Below are 21,191 nucleotides of genomic sequence, written 5' to 3' on the forward strand. Positions count from 1 at the left end.
CTCTTCAACAATCAGCGTGTCCACAACATCCATTCGTGAAGATGAAGCATCCTTCAGCAATACTTTGACCCCTTACTGCTCACTCATTGTAATTCACCATGCATGCTACCATCAGATACTATGTGCCTAAAATGCAAATGTGACTTTTCTCAGCAGTAATAATGTGATACATTATTGATCGCCATCGGGACCCCCCCTCCCCCCATCTTGCAGGAAGGAAAGACGGTGAAATATGCAAATAATAGCATACCGCTCTGTAGATTTGTAAAGATTCATTGCTTTGGTTAGCAGTTAACATGGGAGTTGGATCGTGTGTACTCTGTTGAAGTCTGTCTCTCTAACCTCTAGATTAATCCACCATAACAAACCCTGAATAATAAAATCCTAGACTGACTCAAAATACCTGTTGTGAAAACACTCACCTTGACATTGGGTTTCTTTTATTGCTGGTTCGAAGCCAGAGGAGCAAGTGCAGGCTCCTACAGGAACCATCCATTCGCCATCTCCATTGCAATAGAGCTTCAATGGCACGGACACCTCCACAGCGTTGGGGACACAAGTTCCTGGCGCAATGACCAAGGAGGTTGCCTCGGCCCCAGTTGCTGTCTCAGGGAAAACGGCAAAGTTGGCAATGGTGGTGGAGCATTTTTTGTAAAAGACCCTCACTGAGATGAGCGACATGCAAGCACCAAGATCCTGGAAGGCCAAGTAGAACCCGGCTTTGGACAATGGCCCAAAACTTCTAACCTTTGTGTTTACCCGCCCAGACTCAAGCATGGAAAAGCTCTCATCTGGGGCAATGGTATCCACCTTCGCATAAGGGTTCTCCATCCAGAAAGGGCTGGTGGCTGTGGCTGAGTCCGAGTCAGACTCATAGTAGAAGAGGTTGAAGGTCTCTTTGCAGGAACCTGGGATGTTGGGAATGCTGTTGCAATCGCGCACTGTGAATTTCATCTCCACATATACACGCAGCACATCCTTTCGTGGGATGAAGTCACTGCGTAGCCAGTTATTCTGGTTGACCTCACGTACATTGCAAACTTGGTACGTCCGGATGGGGTTCATGGCATCATCGTAGCCACTCACCTCTTCCCACTGAAAAGAGAGTAGAAACATAAACGGATCAGAGGCTATAAATGTGTTTTGATATCTTGGACAGATATTCAGACATTCAGATTTTTTGGGGGCATTTTCAATAACATTCCCTTGCCTTTGCCATGCTACACTTTTCATCTCTGGTTAGTGGAGCCAGGGACCAGAACTGCAAATTCATCTCAATTACAGCAACCTGTCACCTCCTCACCACAGTGCCACTGCAGAATGTTTACCTCATATCTGTTTGGAAGTAGCAGTCACATTGCTTCACAACCAATTACGCTTCAATTACAGAGCAATGATCGCAACGTCCTCTAATGAAGACGCCAGTTAACCTTCACAATTTTTGTTTTTACACTCCTCTACGTCTTTCAATGCTGCTACAGTACCCAGGGGGTGAATTACTCAGGATGAAATGGGATAACATTTTCTAAACTTTGATTACTAGCTTCATTAAATAAGCGCAAGCAAACTCGACTTAAAAGCTTTACTGTGAGACACTGTAATCTAATGAATTTTTCAATCTCAAATGAGGACACCAAGATTAAATCATTTCACTTCAAATAGCGATTCCTTTGAGTATAATATATCTTTGTGCATGTGTGCTGAGGGATCTGCTCTCCTTTCCTATAAGGCAAACAGAGCCTTTATTTTTTTAACTAGCCAAGGCCTAGTAAGGTTATTTGCATATGTAGCACCTTTCAAATAAGTGCTTTGCAGTAGGCATAGCAATGCATTAAATCATTTAAAAAACAATGAGGAAGGAGATTCAATTTAACTAAATAAAACTAGATAAATGAATAACAGTTTGAGTGCAGTTTCAGCTAATAAAATGTTCTACTTTACATGGCTGTCATTGGACTTGCTACCTAAATCCATGCGATTGAACCTGTGACCTTCTGATTACAGGGTGGTCACATTACTCAGCCCCCCTGCCACCCTGAAAGACTACAATACTTAACTCGTAAATGCCAAGACACTTCTATAACAAATTGTGTGTCTATGGTTGCACTCTCAGGATTGAAGTTTGCCTCAGAACATTTGATTGAAGGCCCCAATGTGTTCGCCAATTGTTTCTATCTGAGCATCTTAATTGAGGCTGTGGTATGGATGTGGTGAAGACAAGTCTATTCATCCAAGGACCCTGGAGGCCGTGAGGGGGAGAGGGAGAATGTGTGAAGCTCGGCCGTTGCATTAAAACGATGGCTTGGCGAGAGCGAAAAGGAAGCGACAAGAGGGAATCGATAATCACCGGCTAGGTCAATGGGATGGCTAAAAGGATGAAGTGTCAATGGGTATTTAGTTCAGTATAATAAATCACCCACTGCAAAAGAGCAATACAGCCAAGTGTTTGTGGTTGTGTGTGTGACTTTGTGCGTGTTTGTTTAAATGTGCTTGTGTGAGTCTGTCTGCCAGAGTGTTTCCTTGCTCTGTGTGTTTGTTTGAGGGTATGCACGTAAGGTTATGCGTCATGTATGTGTGTGTTTAGAGAGAGGTCATCCCCCAGAGACACGCACCAGTGGCCAAACACTCTGAGCGCCTGCTTACAAAGCCTGAATGAATTAAGTAGGTCATGTGAAAAAGGGTCAAGTTTCTTGGCATCGATTTCTAACAAGATTAATCGTAATGCAAGAATTGCGAGTCCACTCAATTTTTATCTTTATCCTTTCCAATCACAGCTTTTTAATTTTATATTCAGATGACGATGAACAATACCTTTGTGATCCAAAAGCTTAAAGATATACATGGCAATATTTTGACATAACTATGACTCTTTGGAAAGTGGCCCTTGTAAGTAGAAAGTAGATGCATGTTGTGCTGCAGGACTACCTGCCATTCATCAACCTTAAATGAGTTAATGAGACGAAAACTTTGAGTAACCTTGACAGCAACTATGATAAACTAGTGTCCTTAGCTTTAGGCATTAGCTGAACTGTTGTAGCCCCCACAAGCTTTTTGTGCTTTAATTCCGTTTGTTGTTAGTATAAAAGAGCTCTCTGAGGCTCATTTTGAAGACATTTTAGCTTCTTCAAAACATGTTTTAGCATGCTGGGGATCTGTGAAGCATTGTAGAAACAATAGTTATTATCTCCACAAGCTAACTAACTTGGTATATTGTTATCAGTTTGGTTAGTGGAAAAAAACCCTGTGGGTGTCATTGCTATGAAGGGGAATACCACCTTTATGAAACATCTGCTTTGGAAGACAAATGATACAGTATATGGACAAACACGCACAAAGACACGCACACACCACACACACAATAATTCAAAAAATGCAAGCAACAACATGAGTGCGGCTAGAGATGTCTAGGTGTCGAGGTGTCTACGACACTGAAACACACAGGTATGCATGATGCACAGATTCTGCAGGTTATTACTAGAGACAGATGAAGACAGTGAGAAATCTACATACCAAAGTGCAGACACAGAGGGGAAAGAGTACATGTACACACACACACAGACACACACACACACATATGTGATGGCAGTGCCTTGCACATATTAATAATTAGATGTGGCACACATAGATGCAGTTTATGTTTCCTCTGTGTATCTTTCTGTCAGATGCTTTATCTGTATGTGTTGTGCAACGCTGTGAAGATGCTGTGACTCACACTTGACTGGACAGCATGCCTGTGAGAGTGTAAGTAGTCTGTGAGTGAGTCTTTTTCTAAGAATCCTTTTTTTCTCTTAAATGCTGTCTCCTTTTCTCTGTTTGGACACTTCTGTGGATTTTACTTAATCTCAGTCTTACTGTTCACCTCCCTTCCAGCTCTCGCATCTTTTTTTTTTTTTTTGTCCTTCTCAAACACTCGTCATCTGGAACAAAAACAGGACGCTCACGTTGCACGACCCCAAAAGCAAACAAGTAAACTCATGCACAATACATTGTGCATAAGACAGAAAAAATGACAGCAGGGAGGATTGCTTTTTTTGGGAAGAGAAATATATAAAAGGAGGAAAAACAGGAGGAAAGACAACTCTGGAAAAATCACCATCTGTGGAACATTCTGCTACAAAAAAAGAGGCAGGGGAGAAACTCTTCTCCAGTCTTTTGGTTGATTATGGGAAATCTGGAGCACAAGAGGCTCCCCACTGTATGTATATCTATTGAAAAGGAGCATCTGTTTCGGGTTTGCTTGTTTTGGCGTTGTGCATGGGACCGGTGGGAGCATCACTACTGCATTGTAGCTTAACGAGGAGGAGGGGGGGCAGCGGAAGGCAAAGGAAGATGGACGGATAGGAAGGGAGAGGGACGAAGGGGAAGGAGGGCACGGAAGGCTGTGAGGGCGTTTGTCCTACTGATTGTTGCAGCTGAGGTGGCTTGTGTCTGGCTTCATTAGTGCTTAGTTACTCGGAAGTAAAACAAATGGGAGAATAAGGAGGGTAGTCCAACAGCTGGGGTGGAATGTTCCTGCAACTGCAGAGTAAAAACTAAATATAAAAAATGGGGGCCCACCTTTTAAAACACAAGGGCCAAGTCAGAGGGCCACACAAAGGCAAAGGGAGGAGCGCTGGGGGTCTTTGAAGTACAGCTGAGGAGGGGTCAAGACTCCTCTTTAGGCTATTGTGGAGACCACATGGGAAAGCAAGATGGAGCTGTCACTGGCACATTGTGTGTGGTAGATTTGGATGCCGGGGTGTGCAATGGGTCAACGGCAAGAAATATCTTAGTGTTTAAAAGGTTAGTTCATGAGGAAACTGGTGTTATTTAATGTTATCAGTGCAATGGGTCAAGGGGAAGGGAACATCTGTGAATGGGTGGGTCAGTGAAATTGAATTGCAGTGTGTCTTTTTCTGCTTGTTAAAACATATACTGTTGAGTGATTTTGCAATGAAGGTGTGCAGGACTGTATAACTTTAGAGAGGCATGCAGACACACTCTATGTAGAAGCACAAACACACTGAATGTACCCCTTGAATAAGTATAGAGTTGAATTTACTGTCTATACCTGAACATACTGTATATGTGAATTTAAATTATAAATCTAAAACAGCGGTTATGTTGCCAACACAATTCTCCCCTCTCTTCCACCATCAGTTTCTCCATTACTGAACCAGTCTTACTCTACATGAACACACAAAGGCATGCAAACACACACACACACACACACACTGCACAGTGAACTCACCCCGGTCTCAGGGTGTGCAGTCCAGGCTAATTCTGTCGTGGCCCACTTCGTGTCCATCAGCGTCTCTGTGAACATAAGCAGAAAGAAAACAACCAGGTCAGACAAAGAGGAACAGGGTGACATGCGAGATCAATAGAACTTTCAATAGTGTTACAACAATGTCATAAAACTTGTAAAATGAGCCGCGGAAGAGATAACAGGCTTTGACCAAAGTTGCTCTCGGATAACTGGATGAATAAATGAACGACAGAAAGCGCGGGCTTAGAGCGATATTAGATGACAAAGAAGTCCTGTATGTCTGTGTGTGACAGGAAGACCGACAGACAGAGGGCGAGTGAGGCAGGGATCTAGGTGGGTGATCTGTGAGGTATTGTGTGACATTTTACTGCGGCTCCTTGTGTCTGGATAATTTGTTTCAATTAGACGTTTGCTTTTATACAGGGGGAAGGAAACAACGGCGAGTCTCGCTGAGACACGGTTCCGCTTCCCACAGGGCACGGCAACACACACACACACACTTGATAACACCCACACGTACAGTGAGTAACAGGTTGTAAAACTCTCCAAGATATACAACCCAACAGGAGGCTTCAGTGAAGAGGGGGGTTATAAAGTTAGGTGTCACAAAAGAGGAGCTTATGAGCGGAACAGAGGTCGAAGCACTTCAATTGAATTCCCTTTCGGCCAATACGTGAGCACATTTGCACTTCAGGTTTACGTTACTTTTGCGCCTGTGTTCTGGCACACACAGAGAAACAATACGCACACACACACACACACACACACACACACACACACACACACACACATGTTTACAATACACACAAAATGGTGGACAGGATTCTCTCCTGGATGTCCCTTCTCTCCTCTCCCCTTTTCACCCTCTTGTTACTGGCAAACACGATGGCTTTGTGAGAGCAGCGAAGGAACACGGTGAACGTTGAGTCTTTTACTACCTGGTGCTCAAGGTGCAGTACGCAGCCACCGTTATTATCTCAACCGCTGTGCCTGTTCTACAAGGATAGTAAAAGGATGATGAAACGGCACTGCCAGCAAAGTGCGAGATGTTCCAACGTTCTTGCCTCAGTTTTCACGGGACGAAGTCCCAAGTCTCTCAGCTCACTTTGCTACTCTACCAACATCTCTGAGGTTTTCTCTGCCTTTATCACCCTCCTTTTTCTTTGTATTTTCTTTGGTCCCGGTAAACTGACGGGAAACAGGACTTGGGAGCAAAATAAAAGCCGATTTTCTCTCTGTGCTGATAGTGGAGATGCTTTCAAACAAATCATGGATTTAGTTTTGCGGAGAGCTCTCTTTGCAATCAGATGCAATGAGCGACGGTTGTCTGTTGCGCAAATAAGGGTCTACTTGTGTTTTCATCTCACAAACTGTGTCAGTGCAAATTAGCTGTGGGACTTCCGCTGACTCATACCGTGACAGTGTGTGATTTAAGAGACCTTTACTGACAGCTACGCAGGTAGGTAAGCCGCTGAGGTGGAAATTATACACCTCCGCCGCCTGCTGTTTATTATTATGACTGGCCCGTGTGTACGGTGTATTGGGCTTGTCATTAGAGCTGACTTTGCTGAAAATAACAACACAGTGAAACACTGATAGGCGGAGTCAAAGAGGGGAGGGAAAGGTGAGACAAGAGAGAAAGAACAAGAGCAGGAAGAGATATATGGAAAACACGAGCACACAGGTGACTGAGTCGTGTAGACAGTGGATTATTTGGAAGTGCATGTGCAGCAGTTACACTTCCAAAGCAGCTGCATCTGCATTGTTTAGCCCTACCAGGCCTGTGTGTGTATGAATGTGTGTCTATGTGGTGGTGTAATTGTGTATGTTTGTGCATTAGAGCTCTGTATTGTGCCCAAAGTGGCTCACCAATCCAGAGTCAATGGGCCAAAGCAAAAGCACTGAATGACCCCGACCTCACTGCTGAGGTCGCTGCTCCCTCTATGTCAGTGTGTGTGTGTGTGCGTGTGTGTGTGTGTGTGTGTGTGTGTGTGTGTGCGCATGTGGGTGGCTGCTATGCTCATTTGTCTCTCCACACTGTTTGTGTGTGTGTGTGTGTATACCACATAATAGGTAATAGAAGTGCACTGCAATATTCATGACCGTGCAGTAAATGTAGACACCTGCACAGTGATTGAAAATACACACAGACGCAAACACAAACTATAGAGGAAACAAACACACTATAAAACAAAGTGATGTGTGCCTATGCTCGAAGCAACCGTTTTCTTTGTGCCAAACTGGCAAAACCCGTGCTATATAGATGATAAAGGATGAGACAGAGCCAAAGATTAAAGAGCGAAAGTTATTTTTTAAAGCAAATAACCTCTGAAAGCTTTTAAGACCATGCTGGCGGCTTGCCTAATAGGCTCGGCCAAGTGAGAGAAAAAAGAAATATAGATAGAAAGAAAACCAGAAGGACGAGTTGGGGGAGAAACAGCCATTGTGTGACATAAGATCCTCCCTAGTACACCGGCAGTGCTCTCATTTGCCTTTTAGCTCGATATGTTTCACGGTCACCCTTTTCAAATCCTGGAAATGTAAAATGAGAGCGGGCACGATTTTAGGTTGGAGGGAGGGGAAAATCAAAACTGAGTGAATCAAGCAAATGAACATGCAAATGTTTTGCTGTGAGACAAACAGAGTGAAGCCAACAGATGTGGGAGGTAGCATTGGATCAGGATACACAGATGCACAAGGCTGCTTAATCCGTCTTCCTTGCACGCACTCTCACTTCTTTCTTATTTGTTTTCAATCACTTTCTCATCATCCCTGTGAAGCGATTGGTCTAATTCCTCATCTTTCTTTTCATCTATCCCCTGTTGTAACTCACTTTCACTGACTACTTTGTCTTTCTTCCTTCCACTTGGAAGTGATAGGTTTGACCTCTTTTCATTTGTCTTTTCCTCTTCCTCTTCCTTCCTTCGCAGATCTCTATATCTGTGCTTGTGTTTTCACGCTGGGCTTTGATGGATGTGACTTGTGGGGTACAGGGGAATGTTGTTCAACCTCCTACTGCTTACGAAGACTATTCAATTAGAGAGTTACTGTTTGAGTAACCTGGGGATTGCTGCAGTAAAGTGGTATTTATGATTGAGGTCAAATGCACCTGGGATAAGAATAACAAACATGTAGGGAAATGGCAGTTGAGTTGTCTCTGCTAGCTCTGATTGTGTGAGAAACATTGCAGGAATACAAACAGGCTTGGGGAGATCACATGCAGGCAAATACATGCAATCACGCACACACGCGAAGCCAATCCCAACACTCTAATCCCGTAATGACAGGGCAGGTCTAATAACAGGGGAGGGCACTGAAGCATTAGTCCCTATGGCCGAATCCAACTCACACACACAAACACACACACACAAACAGCCCCCACAGTTACAGCCTCCTAAAATATTTCTTTGTTCAAACAAGAAGACTTCTAAAAAAAGAAAAAAGGCCCAAAGAAGAAAAGGGGAAGAAAGGCTATTATTGAGAGAGGAATGTGCAGTCGTTTCACAGGGCCCGAGTGGCAAGGAGCAGACAGGTGAGGGATCTAGCTTGGATCATGACGCAACCACTTTGAGCTTTTTAGCATGCTCGTCTTTGTTAGCGTGACCCCGTCAGATGACAACAGAAAGATAACCGAACTAAACACAAAGATATGTCTCGACAACCTAGGGGATAGAATTGTTTCGGACACGGAGAGCAATGTCTGAAATGTCAGCATAAAGCTGACTTAATCGCTTCCTGTTGGCTTGGTTTCCTGCTATAAGCACAACACAAAATGGCTTCCTCTCATTCCAGCTTTAACTGCTGTATTAATGACACATGATGACAGCGAGATTTTGTTTTCTGGCAGAAAGAAAGTAATGAAAAGAGCAAAAACTTCAAAACCTCCCCGATGACTCTTTCCCCGAAATCCTTCCCTGAGGCTACTCCACTAGTTAATTATCTGCTCCCCACCTCTTCCCCGAGTTGCTTTTGTTGTATTCTCCTACAGTCAAACAGACCAAGCACATGGCAACCTGGCATGGGGTAGCCACTCCATTAAAATACTATGCCGTCTGGTTGCCAAACACTTGAGCCTCTGTTTAGCCAGAGAAACAGTGAAATGTGTCAACACTGAGAGCGAGGACCCCACGCTCAACTTATTAGCGCTATTAGCCTGATTGCTTTCTGTGCTATCTTTGTTGGCTCCACTTTTGTAAGCCAGCGTGGCGCAGAGAAAGAGGAAGAGAGACACAGGGAAAAAAGAGAGCAGGAGGAGAGATGCCATTCAAATTCAAATTGTCCAAGCAGCCTTTTTGCCTTTGTGTAGGGCCAGAGTGCGATGATTAGGAGAAGTCCCCTCCATTTTATGGCGAGACCTCCTCTTCAGCACCCACACACACACACACACACACACACACACACACACACACACACACACACACACACAAAGTCACGGTAATTGGTTGCTGCGACATGGACAGGCCAAGGAGGTGATTCCTCTGTGGAATTCCTGAACGGACTCGCCTCTCATGACAACGCCCGCCCCCTTTCAATCAGCACACACACACACACACACACACACACACACACACACACACACACTCAAAAATACTTCACCCCGCTTCCACTCACTGTCAGTCATCCCACAAAGGCTGTCACACAATAGGTTTGGTCCTGTGTGTGTGCGCTAACGGGGTTTACGCCGTTGATGCCTAGGACATAAGCTCCATTTCCACTTTTTCTGTCTCTTATTTTTAACTCAAGACTCGTTCCCATCTTACTCAGTGTAACTCTTATGTCATCTCTCCCACAGGGAGGTCAATGAATGCAGGTTTTTGCCCTTTGCATTTGTCGCTGGGCCCCTGCCCTCAATTATTCCCCACCCCCCTCAAAAGATACCTTGTGGCCTGGTCCTATTTGGGGTTTTTGGTCTGTCTGCTTGGCTATCAAGTCTGCAGAGGCAAGCTCTCACCAGAAAACTCTGGACTTGTGATGAATAAACAAAAAGAAATACAACAATGTTCTTTTCTGCCAGAGACTTTATGGGATCAGAGCAGAGAAGTTGAAATGGAAAATAGCTTTGATCACAGTAAGGAGGATATTGTGAGCTTGCACAGCTGCTTCTTGAAATTATATATATGTGTGAGCATCTGTGTAAGTGTGGCTGTGTTTGCTGCAACCAAGGAGTGTATTGCCTTTTCAAGGGCTCATGTAGTCTAGTTCAGTTCCTGTGCCCATGCACTGGGCCTCTTTGTCTTTCTTTTTTTTTCTTTCTCTCTCTCTCTCTCCCTCCCTATCCCCTTCTCTCACTGACACTTGTAATTACAAAGCTCAGAGGATCTGACGAACAGGTAGCCCTGAGGGCAGCTGTCTACAGAACCAGGTGTGCCTTCATCTATGTGTGAATACATGTGTGCCAGCAAGTGTGTGTTTGAATGACTCATATACATAGGTTTTTCTAAGTCAATGTCTTGTTGTGATGAGTATGAATGATTGTACATGGGCCTGTTTGAATCATCAATGTGGGCGCAAATGTAAGTGTTTGAAACTGGAGCTTCTGCTTTGTTTATTGCATTGTCACCATGGCTTTCACCTTTGCACCTCTTAGGATTAGACAATCTAATGTTTGCCACTGAGGAATTCAAGCTTCTCTCACTGTTTCACTCTTTCACTGTGTAAGTCAATATAGACACATTCTTACTGAAAGTGCTCAAATTGCAAACTTCCTTTTGTGTGTGCATATGTTCATGTGTGAATGTGTGAATGTGTGAATGTGCACATTCTCTCCCTTCAATTCCCCAACTTCCTAGTTAACCACCCAACCCCTCACCCTGTCCGAGACCCGGAATTCACAGCTGTCTGCATTGTCCCCGTGGGTTCCTTGAATGGCTCTGTGTTCAGTTGCTATTGAAAAGTCACAGCCCCTTCATCAACAGTACTGACGAAATAACACATACAAACACACATTAGCGGTTGGGGGGAAGCCTTTAGCACTTGTTTTATTGGCTACTTCCTCTGACACAAGCAATTTAAAAAAAACTCAAAAATCCAATTCTGGAAAAGGTTTCAATGGGAATCCTCGATAGTGTGAGTGTCTGCATTTCGTCGGGAGTGCCTCCTTTTGCTCCTTTTTGTGTACCTGGATCTAATCAGCACATTGTTTGTTGTTGTTTGCTTTTAAATGGAGGTACCAGTGTTGTAACAGCACAGCAGATTTCTTGAGACATGCAGTTTAACTTACAGCTGACTGACGTGTTGTTTTATAAAAATACTTGAGCTAGCTTTGAACCTGCAACCTTTTAGTTACCACTTCATGTCCCATACTGTGAGAGCTGCACTTAACATGTTGCTCTCCGAGGGGAATGTGAAAGCTTTTGTTCACCGTCCATAACATTCCAAATGTGTCTTTGAGTCTTCTCTGCTCCTGTACTCAGCATGTACACACACAAACCTGCTGATACAGACTATGGTGACTTAATAACAGAGTTCTGGGACATTGTTTAACCAACTTTTGTTTTTAAAGCCATGCCTCACTACGTGACGTCCAGTTTACTGGGTTTCATTCCTCACCGAAATATTCCTCTGAAAGAGTCATCTCCTTCGTGCTGGTTTACTGCACTGAGAAGGTTGGCCTCGTCTAATTCTGGCGCTGCCGGTGCTCTCACTCGCCTCTCACTCCAAACCAAGCTTAGGGCCATGTATTTGATAGTGACATCATGTGAAATGGAAATACATCCCTCACAATTACAGTCAACAAGGGCATTGTACCCGCAAAATACCTCTTCCCTTTTCGTATTTTTCTACAAATTGATAAAAGGGCCCTAAAATAAGATTTGAGTAATAATCTACCAAGGATTGCTTCGTGGTCGCATTGATTTTCATAAGGTTTGATGTGACATTCACCACATACATTTTATTTTGGAAAGGCATGTTCCTAATTTGCAAGCGATTACGTTAAGGGCATCACGTCTGCCTATGTTTGACCGCCAACAGGAAACAGGCGCAGAACCAGACTTCTGTAGGGACAGGATGTTTACATCACCAAACATGGAAATATATTTCCTCAACCTTTACTAGAAATGAAGCGATTTTTCATTCACGACCTCTCCTGGAAATCCTCCAAACCCCTCTCTCTCTATCTCTTTCTTTTCCAGCATTTCATAATTAAATCTGGGTTAATTGTTGTCCCCATCCAATTGAAATCAACATTGAATGCTGACAGTAAACACTGTTTAAGCATAACACGCTAGTTATGATTTGGATTGCTGAATCCAAGCGCAGACGTGTGCACTACGTGTTCTGCGTGAGACCCCAAAATGCCATGATCTGATTTCCTGGCTAATGACTCAGCAAATGCAAACAAGCAAGCAAGAGGCAGATTTGTTTTTGCCTCAAGGATCTGCATATGGAAATATGGATCTCCTACTCAAGTTCTGTGGGTATTTGCACGTGTGTGCATGGATGCATTAGTCAGAGTTGAAGGAAGGAAGCGAGACAGAGTCATTTGGCTGTGTGTGTGTGCGTGTGTGTGTGTGTGTGTGTGTGTGTGTGTGTGTGTGTGTGTGTGGTTGTCTGTGTGTGTGTGTGCGTGTGTGTATGCGAGTGTGTCTGTGTGTGTGTGTGTGTCTGTGTGTGTGCGTGTGTGTATGCGAGTGTGTGGTGTGATTGTATGCGTGTGTCACTACAGCTGTTGATTTCATTCCGTCTCACCTCACTCTCCCTGCGGGGGGGCGGCAATACCTTGAATACAATTTGTATTGAAAACACAACAGTTTAAGTGTAACCTCAGCCACATCTGATTGATTTACGAGTCTGTCATGCAGATGAAAGGCAAAGAAGAAAATCACACACACACACACACACACACACACACACACACACACACACACGCATGAATACATGTAGGTGCACATTTCAAATTTCTATAAAAAGACTTCTTCAACACATACCAAGATAACAACATGCCTGACATCAGTTCTGTCATTATCTCACTTTTAACCATGCCTATGCATCACGTATACTGTTGTTGAGTTCAGCAACAACACAGCCAGCATGACAGGAAATATTCTTTGACATCTTCTAAAACGGATACATTTCTTTTTTATCTATTCATCTCATGTTCCATGTAATCTGGCATATACTTAAAGTGGGTTACTGATGTTCAACAATTGCCTCATTATATGTTTAACTTCAAAGAGAGACATAAAAGGAAGGCGGTGAAGTAATTTACTCAATAAGATAAAGAGGTGCCGATATTCTTTGATTGGCTGCTTTGTCTGGCCAAACCTGCGGACTGATCTGATGACTCCTCAGTGGATATCGCTAATGAGCAAACACACAACCCTGATATGAATCATGTGAGGTGACGGTAATAAATATGAAGCGCCTCGAAGGTCAAACGAGAAGCGGGAAAGATAGATTAGGATTTAATTAGTCTTGTAATAAGCTTCATTCTTACTCAATAGTCTCTTTTAAATTTGAAATCCTCATTAAATTTTTTTTTTAATTAATCAAAGAGACGCTTGCAGGTATGAGAGGCAGACATCCATACATATGATGACAAATTTGTGTCTGCAAAAATCAAGCATCAACTATCTATGCGTCCTATTTTTCTCTGTTTTTATTCAAAGAAGACAGCATCCCAGTATTGTGTTAGGCTGAGCTTGTGTGTCTGTCTGTGAGCAGATATTCACCTGGCGTCTCTGCCTCTCTCAGGGATTTTGGGTATTAGTGCTGCAGGCTAACATTGTGACAGAAGAGTGTCAGGACTCGCTAACCCTAAAGTCACATTTAGCACATCAAGTCTGCCAATGGGGTTTTGGCCAACAACCTGCCCTTATACTTCGCCATCATCAACCCCAAGCAAAGACTTCTTGGGAGAGTGGCCTTGTGGTTACGAAGACTATGACTGCTGACCACACTGGAACTAACGCATCACAGGTTTGATCGCCAAGGTCAGTGTGTCCTTTATTAGACTGTTGAAAAGAAAATTAACTTGTGTTTCCTCAGTGAGTGTAAGTTACTCTGGAGCAGTAAAATTCCAAAAATCCATGTCAGATGAAAAAAGCAATGAATGAGGAATGAACCATGGTGAAACTAATAATAGGGTATGTGCCAACAGTCATTTTAAACGCATTACTCCCCAGCTTAATACAGCCGCAGCACAAAGGAAATAGCTATTGAATATGGGTTTATTTGTCAAGATAAGCAAGGGAGCGAGACACAGAGAGAGAGAGAGAGAGAGAGAGAGATTCCCAGCTTTGGGTGTGGTTGCTTGTGGAAAAAAAGTCATGCAGTGAACACTCATTTATACGAGCGTTGCTTGTTAGTCTCCCTAGATTTCAGCAAAAGCAAAAGAGGAAGAGAGAAAAAGGAGTCATGGATCAAACAGGAGAGGGAAAAGGGAGAAAGAGACAAGAGAAGAGATATTTTCTTTTTTGAGAGGGAGGGAGCAACGCGGAGAAAGAGATGGGAGTGAAAGGCAAAGGGGCCAGTAAGGTAACAAAGGGGGGTGAGGAGGGAGGAGAGAACACAGAGGAGAGAGAAGGAGGGAGAGGAGAGGATGGAGAGCTGGTACATGCTCTCTTGTATTCCCCACAGCCCATTGCCACAGTTTTTTTGGCATGCTGACATGCAGCGGCCTTCAGAGACTGTGTGTCTGCGTGTGAATGTGTGTGTAGACGTCTTCCATGCCCTGTCTATGTGTGTGTGTCTTCCCGAACTGTCTGTGTTTAACATGCAGCCTGATGGGAACTGTTTTTGCTCATTGCCTTACTGCAGCCGAGGGAGCCATCGTCTACTACACTGCTGTATGTTTCTCTGCTCTTCTCCTCTCTAGTTCTCCTCTCCCCTCTCCCTCTCCCTCTCCCTCTCCCCCTCCCTCTCCTCTCCTCTCCACTGCCCCTGTGCCAACCAGGGCGTCCATTCCTAACTACTCGATAGCTCTGGCAACAGACTGTGTAGAAGATAACGGCACAGATTCCCAGACTAAATGAAAATGTGATAGCAGCTAAAACTTATCCTTGGGGAGTAATGTTTGAATTTCAATAGAAACATTTCATGGGTGCCGAGGATGGTGTTTGTCTGCACTAACACAGGCACTAGAAGCATAAACAAGCTCAAATGCATGCACACACCGAGACACCGACATGCTTTTGTTCAATAGAGGTGGGCTATTGTGCTGCCTGTGCAGTTGGATTGTGGATGAGCTCACAGCTCTAATAGCGGGTTTCAAGCAATTCCGTGTGTGGACGGCAATAGCTGACTCAACAAACAGAACATGATCACATGGGAACACAAACCCATACTGTACACCTGCATAATGCTAATGCATACACATTATGCATAATACGTTATTAAGCAATAATAACACCAACACACTGAGAAATAGAAAATGAGACATGTTATTAAGACTCTCTCACATACACACACACACACACATACACACACACACACAAATCCTGTTTGTTCACTGGGGGTGTAGCCTAGAAAGAGCTGGAACCGGGCATTGAATAAAAGCCGTGGCTTTTTGAATGGCTGAGCACCACAAGTAAAGGGCTTAGCACCCAGCTTTGCCATTCTGTTTCAATAGCCACTGAGTCTCTCTAACCAACACAGGGTCTCTCCCTCTCCCTCTCCCTCTCCCTCTCCCATTGTTTCTCTTAATACAGTCTCTCCTAATTCAGTCATCTGCCAACATATCAGATCACCTTCCAGTGCAGCATGTAATGATCGTGTTAAATTTAATTAAAGATGGCTACTTCCTGTTACACCCGGAACAGCTGCCTGTGCGTCTGCAGCTATAGCGGCAAAGCCCCGATGCGGTCCACATTTTGAGCGTGCCAGTGGCTTCCATTCACTTTAAAACACTTTTAAAAAATACTGTGGTGGTAGAGACCAAAAGTCTTTGAGATTTGCTCGTTTCTTTTCTGCTTCTCCTCCGGAAACGTACACAGACAGGATAAACAACAAAAAACAGAACCAAAATAGGAGCTGGGGACTACCCTATTAGCATCGACTCAGCTAGACATACTAAAGGCTCATTGAGCAACCGCTTATGATTCATGAAGATGTTGCAGGGTAATTATCAAGTCAATTATCACCGCCAGTCATGTTAATTTCCCAGGTATGCCCTCATTTACCTGTGAGGAAGAAAAGGAGGAGGTTGGGAAAAAAAGAAAAAGGGAGAGAAAATGGCATATGGGGAATTTAAGCTGATGAGTAATTATACTCTGCCCCACCACTATCACACATACACCTCATCGCACCCACACTCCCCTGTCCTTTCTTTTCAAAAGGAAGGATAAGGAGGACCAGGTGGCGAGCAAACCCTGCGGGCAGACTGATTCTTCTCACATCAGCTTGTTAAGAAGACAGAGGGCTTGTTACAGTTTACCTGCTTGCCCAGTCATTAGCCATTCAGGTCAAAGACACCGAGAACAAAAGGGAGGTTAGGGCAGTTAAAGTCAGGAATGCAACCCGCCAGGTCAGGGCTCTGCAGGCCCGTGTGACTGAATCACTGTCGCACACACACATCCTTTCTGTTATAGCCACGGAAATCCATGTACACAAAGATCACATAAAAGCACAGATATCTCTTTCTCTGCTGTACCGTCACATACAAAGAAGTGTGGGAGTGGCGCTTTATGTAAAACAAGTAAAGTCCTAATGTAGCATGCGACATTACGGATACAAACAGAAAGAGGAACAATAGCCCAGATGCACTCACACACCAGATGCTGTTTTCTAGTCTATAAAACACTGGGCAAGGTAAACTGGGCAGGTCGTTTGATTTCCTTTCTTTTTTCCTCTAATCCTTTCTTCCTTCCTCTTTCTTTTGTTTCTCTTTTGTCTCTACCTTTCTCTTTTGTCTTTACCTTTATGACATAGACTTTCCTTCATACATGTACTGAGCAGTAATCTCTATTTTTTCCTCCTACCTAGATGTGTGTTCGCTGGCTAACAAACCAGCTTTGGAGTGAAGTAGTTCCAGTTTCACTGCGTCTAAAACCTTGGCAGCAGCAATGCTCTCTTGCGTGAGATAGCTGGATAAAATGTCATTTCTGTCTGCCCTTTTTCTTCATTCGTCGCACTGTGGGCAACGATTAATGGTCTATGATGACAAACAGCTGCTGAATGATTGCTGAAAAGGGTTTATAGATTTATTTTAGGGACCGGGCTTTTATTTCAATTCTGCAGTGGGTGGAGGCAGATATACGTTTATTTGTTATGTGGCATCATTAACTTAAAGTAAGAGGTGCAAGCAAGATCATTATTATTTATGGCTACTTTGTTTTGCAATGCCACATACCCACAAATGACTGGGTGAGATTAATCACGCTGATCAGTGATGGAGTTGAAGCTCTTGTTCTCACGCTATCTGTGTATCTGTGTATGTCACTTCCCTCGCTACCAAGATTCTTGTCGGACCCGCATTCTTAATCACCAGTGAGTTAATTAATCTCACACTTGGCGGCTGTAATAACTTGACTTGTTAGACCTCCTCTGTGCAAATGGACTTCGCCTCGTCGGCAGCTAAAAGCACCAATAATGAACCAGTCAGGAGAAAAGGCATAGTCAGGCCAATCCATAAAAAGCCTCAAATATGGTCATGTCAATGCTAATATCTGCTCGACCTTACACGTACATTGCATTTTCAATTCATCCATTTCAATGACATAACTTCAAAATGGCTTCTTGTAAACATGGTGGTACTGTGCAATACGCTTTAAAATCTAGATTGTAAGATGACATAAGAAAATGCAACAACACCTTCATGTGCCTCTCGAAGTATGATGCAATTTGAAGTTAACACATAACAGGAGAAAGAGAAAAAGTTATTGTACTCGTTGTTGTATTAGCTTAATACATTATTACAAGGTTTATTTAATGCAGTGGTATAATTGCCATAATATTTTTTTGTTTAACTCTGCCGTAAAGATTTGCAGCCTCTAACCACCAAAATACACTGTACCACACAGATTCCAACAACCTGGCTATGACTTTCCAGTAAACAGGGGAATTGAGTTAATGACTGTATATTGCAAATAATACAAAACTTAATTTTAGTGCCACAATTTCAACAAGATGATCTCATAAGTCAAAATGTTGATTGAGAATATAGAATATAGAATATTTGGAATGTAAACTAAATTGAAAGTAACAGCCAGAACTGAGCATGTAGCATCCACACACTACCAGGTCTCAGCTTTGCTCTGATTATCTGGTCAATATCATGGTCAGGGATTGGTGAGGTCCCAAACCTTATTACTTATTAATGTATTTAACCTATAGAGAAACCACTCGATAGATAGGCACGACACAGATTCTGGTCTCTGGGCAATTAAAAGAAATTGACGGATGGACGGGTAGACCCACAAGGCTCCTGGAGTCCATATGGCAGGTGGCTTTCAGAGGCCCCCTTCAATTACATAAAGACTTCTGTGCATTGGCATGACACACAGAGGGGCCCAGAGAGCAACACCAGAGAAAGAAAGAATAAATCATTCAGCAATTAGTAACGCCACACATGGACACACATGTATGCACATACACGTGTACAGACACAGACTGGCCAAAAATACAGAGGCTTCACAAACACAGCACGGGCCGGCATAAACACTTTCTCAAACACACAAACAGAAACTCATATTATCCTCGTCCAAGTAAGATGGATGTCTAAATAATCGCATCATGATTACAGAACCACTTGAATCCCCGATTCATGCTCAAGGACCCGAGCACACTCCAGCAAGTCCACTAAACCCACACCGGCTGACTGGCCTAGAGTCAATGCCTCGACTCCTGTTTCATTTGAAGGTGTCCTGTTGTCCTCAAAGCACCTAAACAGCAGCATAAATCTAAGAGACAGGCTAGTTGTAAATCAGAGAGAGAGACTGTCTAAACAGGAAGTGAGGTAGGTTGAAGTTTTATAGTTTGGCTGAATGATGACATTGAGATGAGTGAGAAATCTGGGTGCTTTGGTTAATATATATATTAGCTTCTTTGTCTCTTTGGAATATGTAAAGTCTAGGTATTTGTCAGTTTGTCATCTGTCTACCTCTCCATTCCTCTGTCTTTCTCTTGGGATATGTAGGAGGAATATGGGCTATAGATCATGTATTATTCACCCTTTATTGATGTGTAACTAATGCTGGCAGTTAGGAGGGAGTGAGGTGTCACCAATAACCCCCACATAACCACTACCTGCACATACACACACACACAGTAGCTCTAGCCACAAGGCCATCAGGCAGCCATTGATTTATTTGCTGACACACATGGTCAAGCACATTCATACGCACACATTTTCATGTATCTAAAACTTAATTGTGTGTGCGTGTGTGTGTGTGTGTGTGTGTGTGTGTGTGAAAGTGCAAGGACACAGAAGGTCATCTGGGAATTTCAAAAGGACCACAGAAGTATAATGGAGGTGCCACATTATCACCGGCAGACACCAGCAGCTGTGTGTGTGTGTGTGTGTGTGTGTGTGTGTGTGTGTGTGTGTGTGTGTGTGTGTGTGTGTGTGTGTGTGTGTGTGTGTGTGTGTGCGTGTGTGCGTGTGTGCGTGTGTGCGTGTGTGCGTGTGTGTGTGTGTGTGTGTGTGTGTATACACAAGTACTGTGTGTGCCAAACATCCTAGAAACCAAATGTGGGGTCTGGTGGCTTGGGAGACAAAAGAAAATAAATTAAAAATACTATTCAAATAAACAGACGGGGAAGATGGTAAGTAGATCAAAAAGACAGGGATTTTGTTTATACATTTGCAAGGTGTAATTGGCTGGAAAGGTTGGGTTATATGGACTATCAATAGTCAGTGTATACATTAACCTTTGCTGTTTTGACAGCCCACTCAGTTTAAAAATAATATTATCTGAATAATTTGACTACCACAGTGGTTGGTGGGACACATTTTCCCAAGTGAAAATACCCCTACTTTTAACGTACATGTACAACTGGACATCTATATGTACATTTAGGTAAATACAAATAAGACTCATCTTGTTTGGCACACAACTGGCCAAGAGAAGCAATAGTTAACTTTTTTATAACTCACTCAAATGTTTCCCCACCTCCCCACCTGCCTCATTGTGATCCTTATAACACAGCCTCTGGCGAACTTAGCTAGTTAAAAAATAACAACCCCAATGTTTATGCCTAAGCTCACCCATTAGCACAAGTGTTCAGCTGGGTTCACTTCTATTGTGGCCTGTGGCGATGCAATGTGAAGGAAATACACAACAACGAGGTGCAAGTCTTTTTTTTTCTCTCCCGACAGGAGACAAAGGAAATGAGATGCACCAAAAATATCAGTATGTTTCCATGCAACTCATATGTGTTCCATCTACCTTCGACACACACACAAGAACACAAGCCAGACCTCCTGGTAGCCCAAGTTAGCAGGGTGTGGATCAGCACTGACCTGATTAGTCATTGTCCTGACCCTGAACCAGCCAAAGTGGGTAGAATACAAATGAATCCCTAAGGGCCGCTGGCCAGTAAATCTGACTGAGTCAGGACTGGTGTTTATGGGATTCAAATCGCACCACACAAGGCCACAGCAAATGGGCTTACTGACCCTGAACAGTGACTTCATTGAAAGGAAGGAAAAAAAGGCTTTGGGGCAGGGTGTTTGTAGAACTGATTGTTAGTTACAGTAATTATAAGTTGGGTAATAGTAATGATGTCATGCTACTGGCATACTTCATTAAAAAAGGTGTTTTTAAGTTAACAATATGCATCTGTTATCTTTTCCTTTCAACAGAAGATACACATCTCAATAAATCATGCCAGAGTTAAAACGGCAAAGCCCAGGCTGTTCTGGGAATGCTTTAATATTTCACCAACATGAAGCCTCTCCTTCATGTCCCTTGCCTATCTAATGACTGTCAAGGCTCAACACATCTGGGCAGCTCTATTCTTGGGTTAATGAACAGGTGAGAAATTACGGAGACAGACGGAGATT

At 43.4% G+C, this 21,191-nt stretch overlaps 1 protein-coding gene across 1 annotated transcript in view; it reads right to left on the reverse strand.

Annotated features, from left to right (window-relative positions):
- Positions 1 to 21,191, reverse strand: part of LOC117729621 (ephrin type-B receptor 3-like) — a 54,510-nt gene that overhangs the window by 20,359 nt on the left and 12,960 nt on the right. Inside the window, 2 exon segments of the mRNA XM_034530884.1 lie at positions 423 to 1,095; positions 5,231 to 5,295. Coding sequence (XP_034386775.1) covers positions 423 to 1,095; positions 5,231 to 5,295 — 738 coding nt within the window.

Source organism: Cyclopterus lumpus, chromosome 4 (genome assembly GCF_009769545.1).
Source record: "Cyclopterus lumpus isolate fCycLum1 chromosome 4, fCycLum1.pri, whole genome shotgun sequence".
NCBI lineage: Eukaryota > Metazoa > Chordata > Actinopteri > Perciformes > Cyclopteridae > Cyclopterus > Cyclopterus lumpus.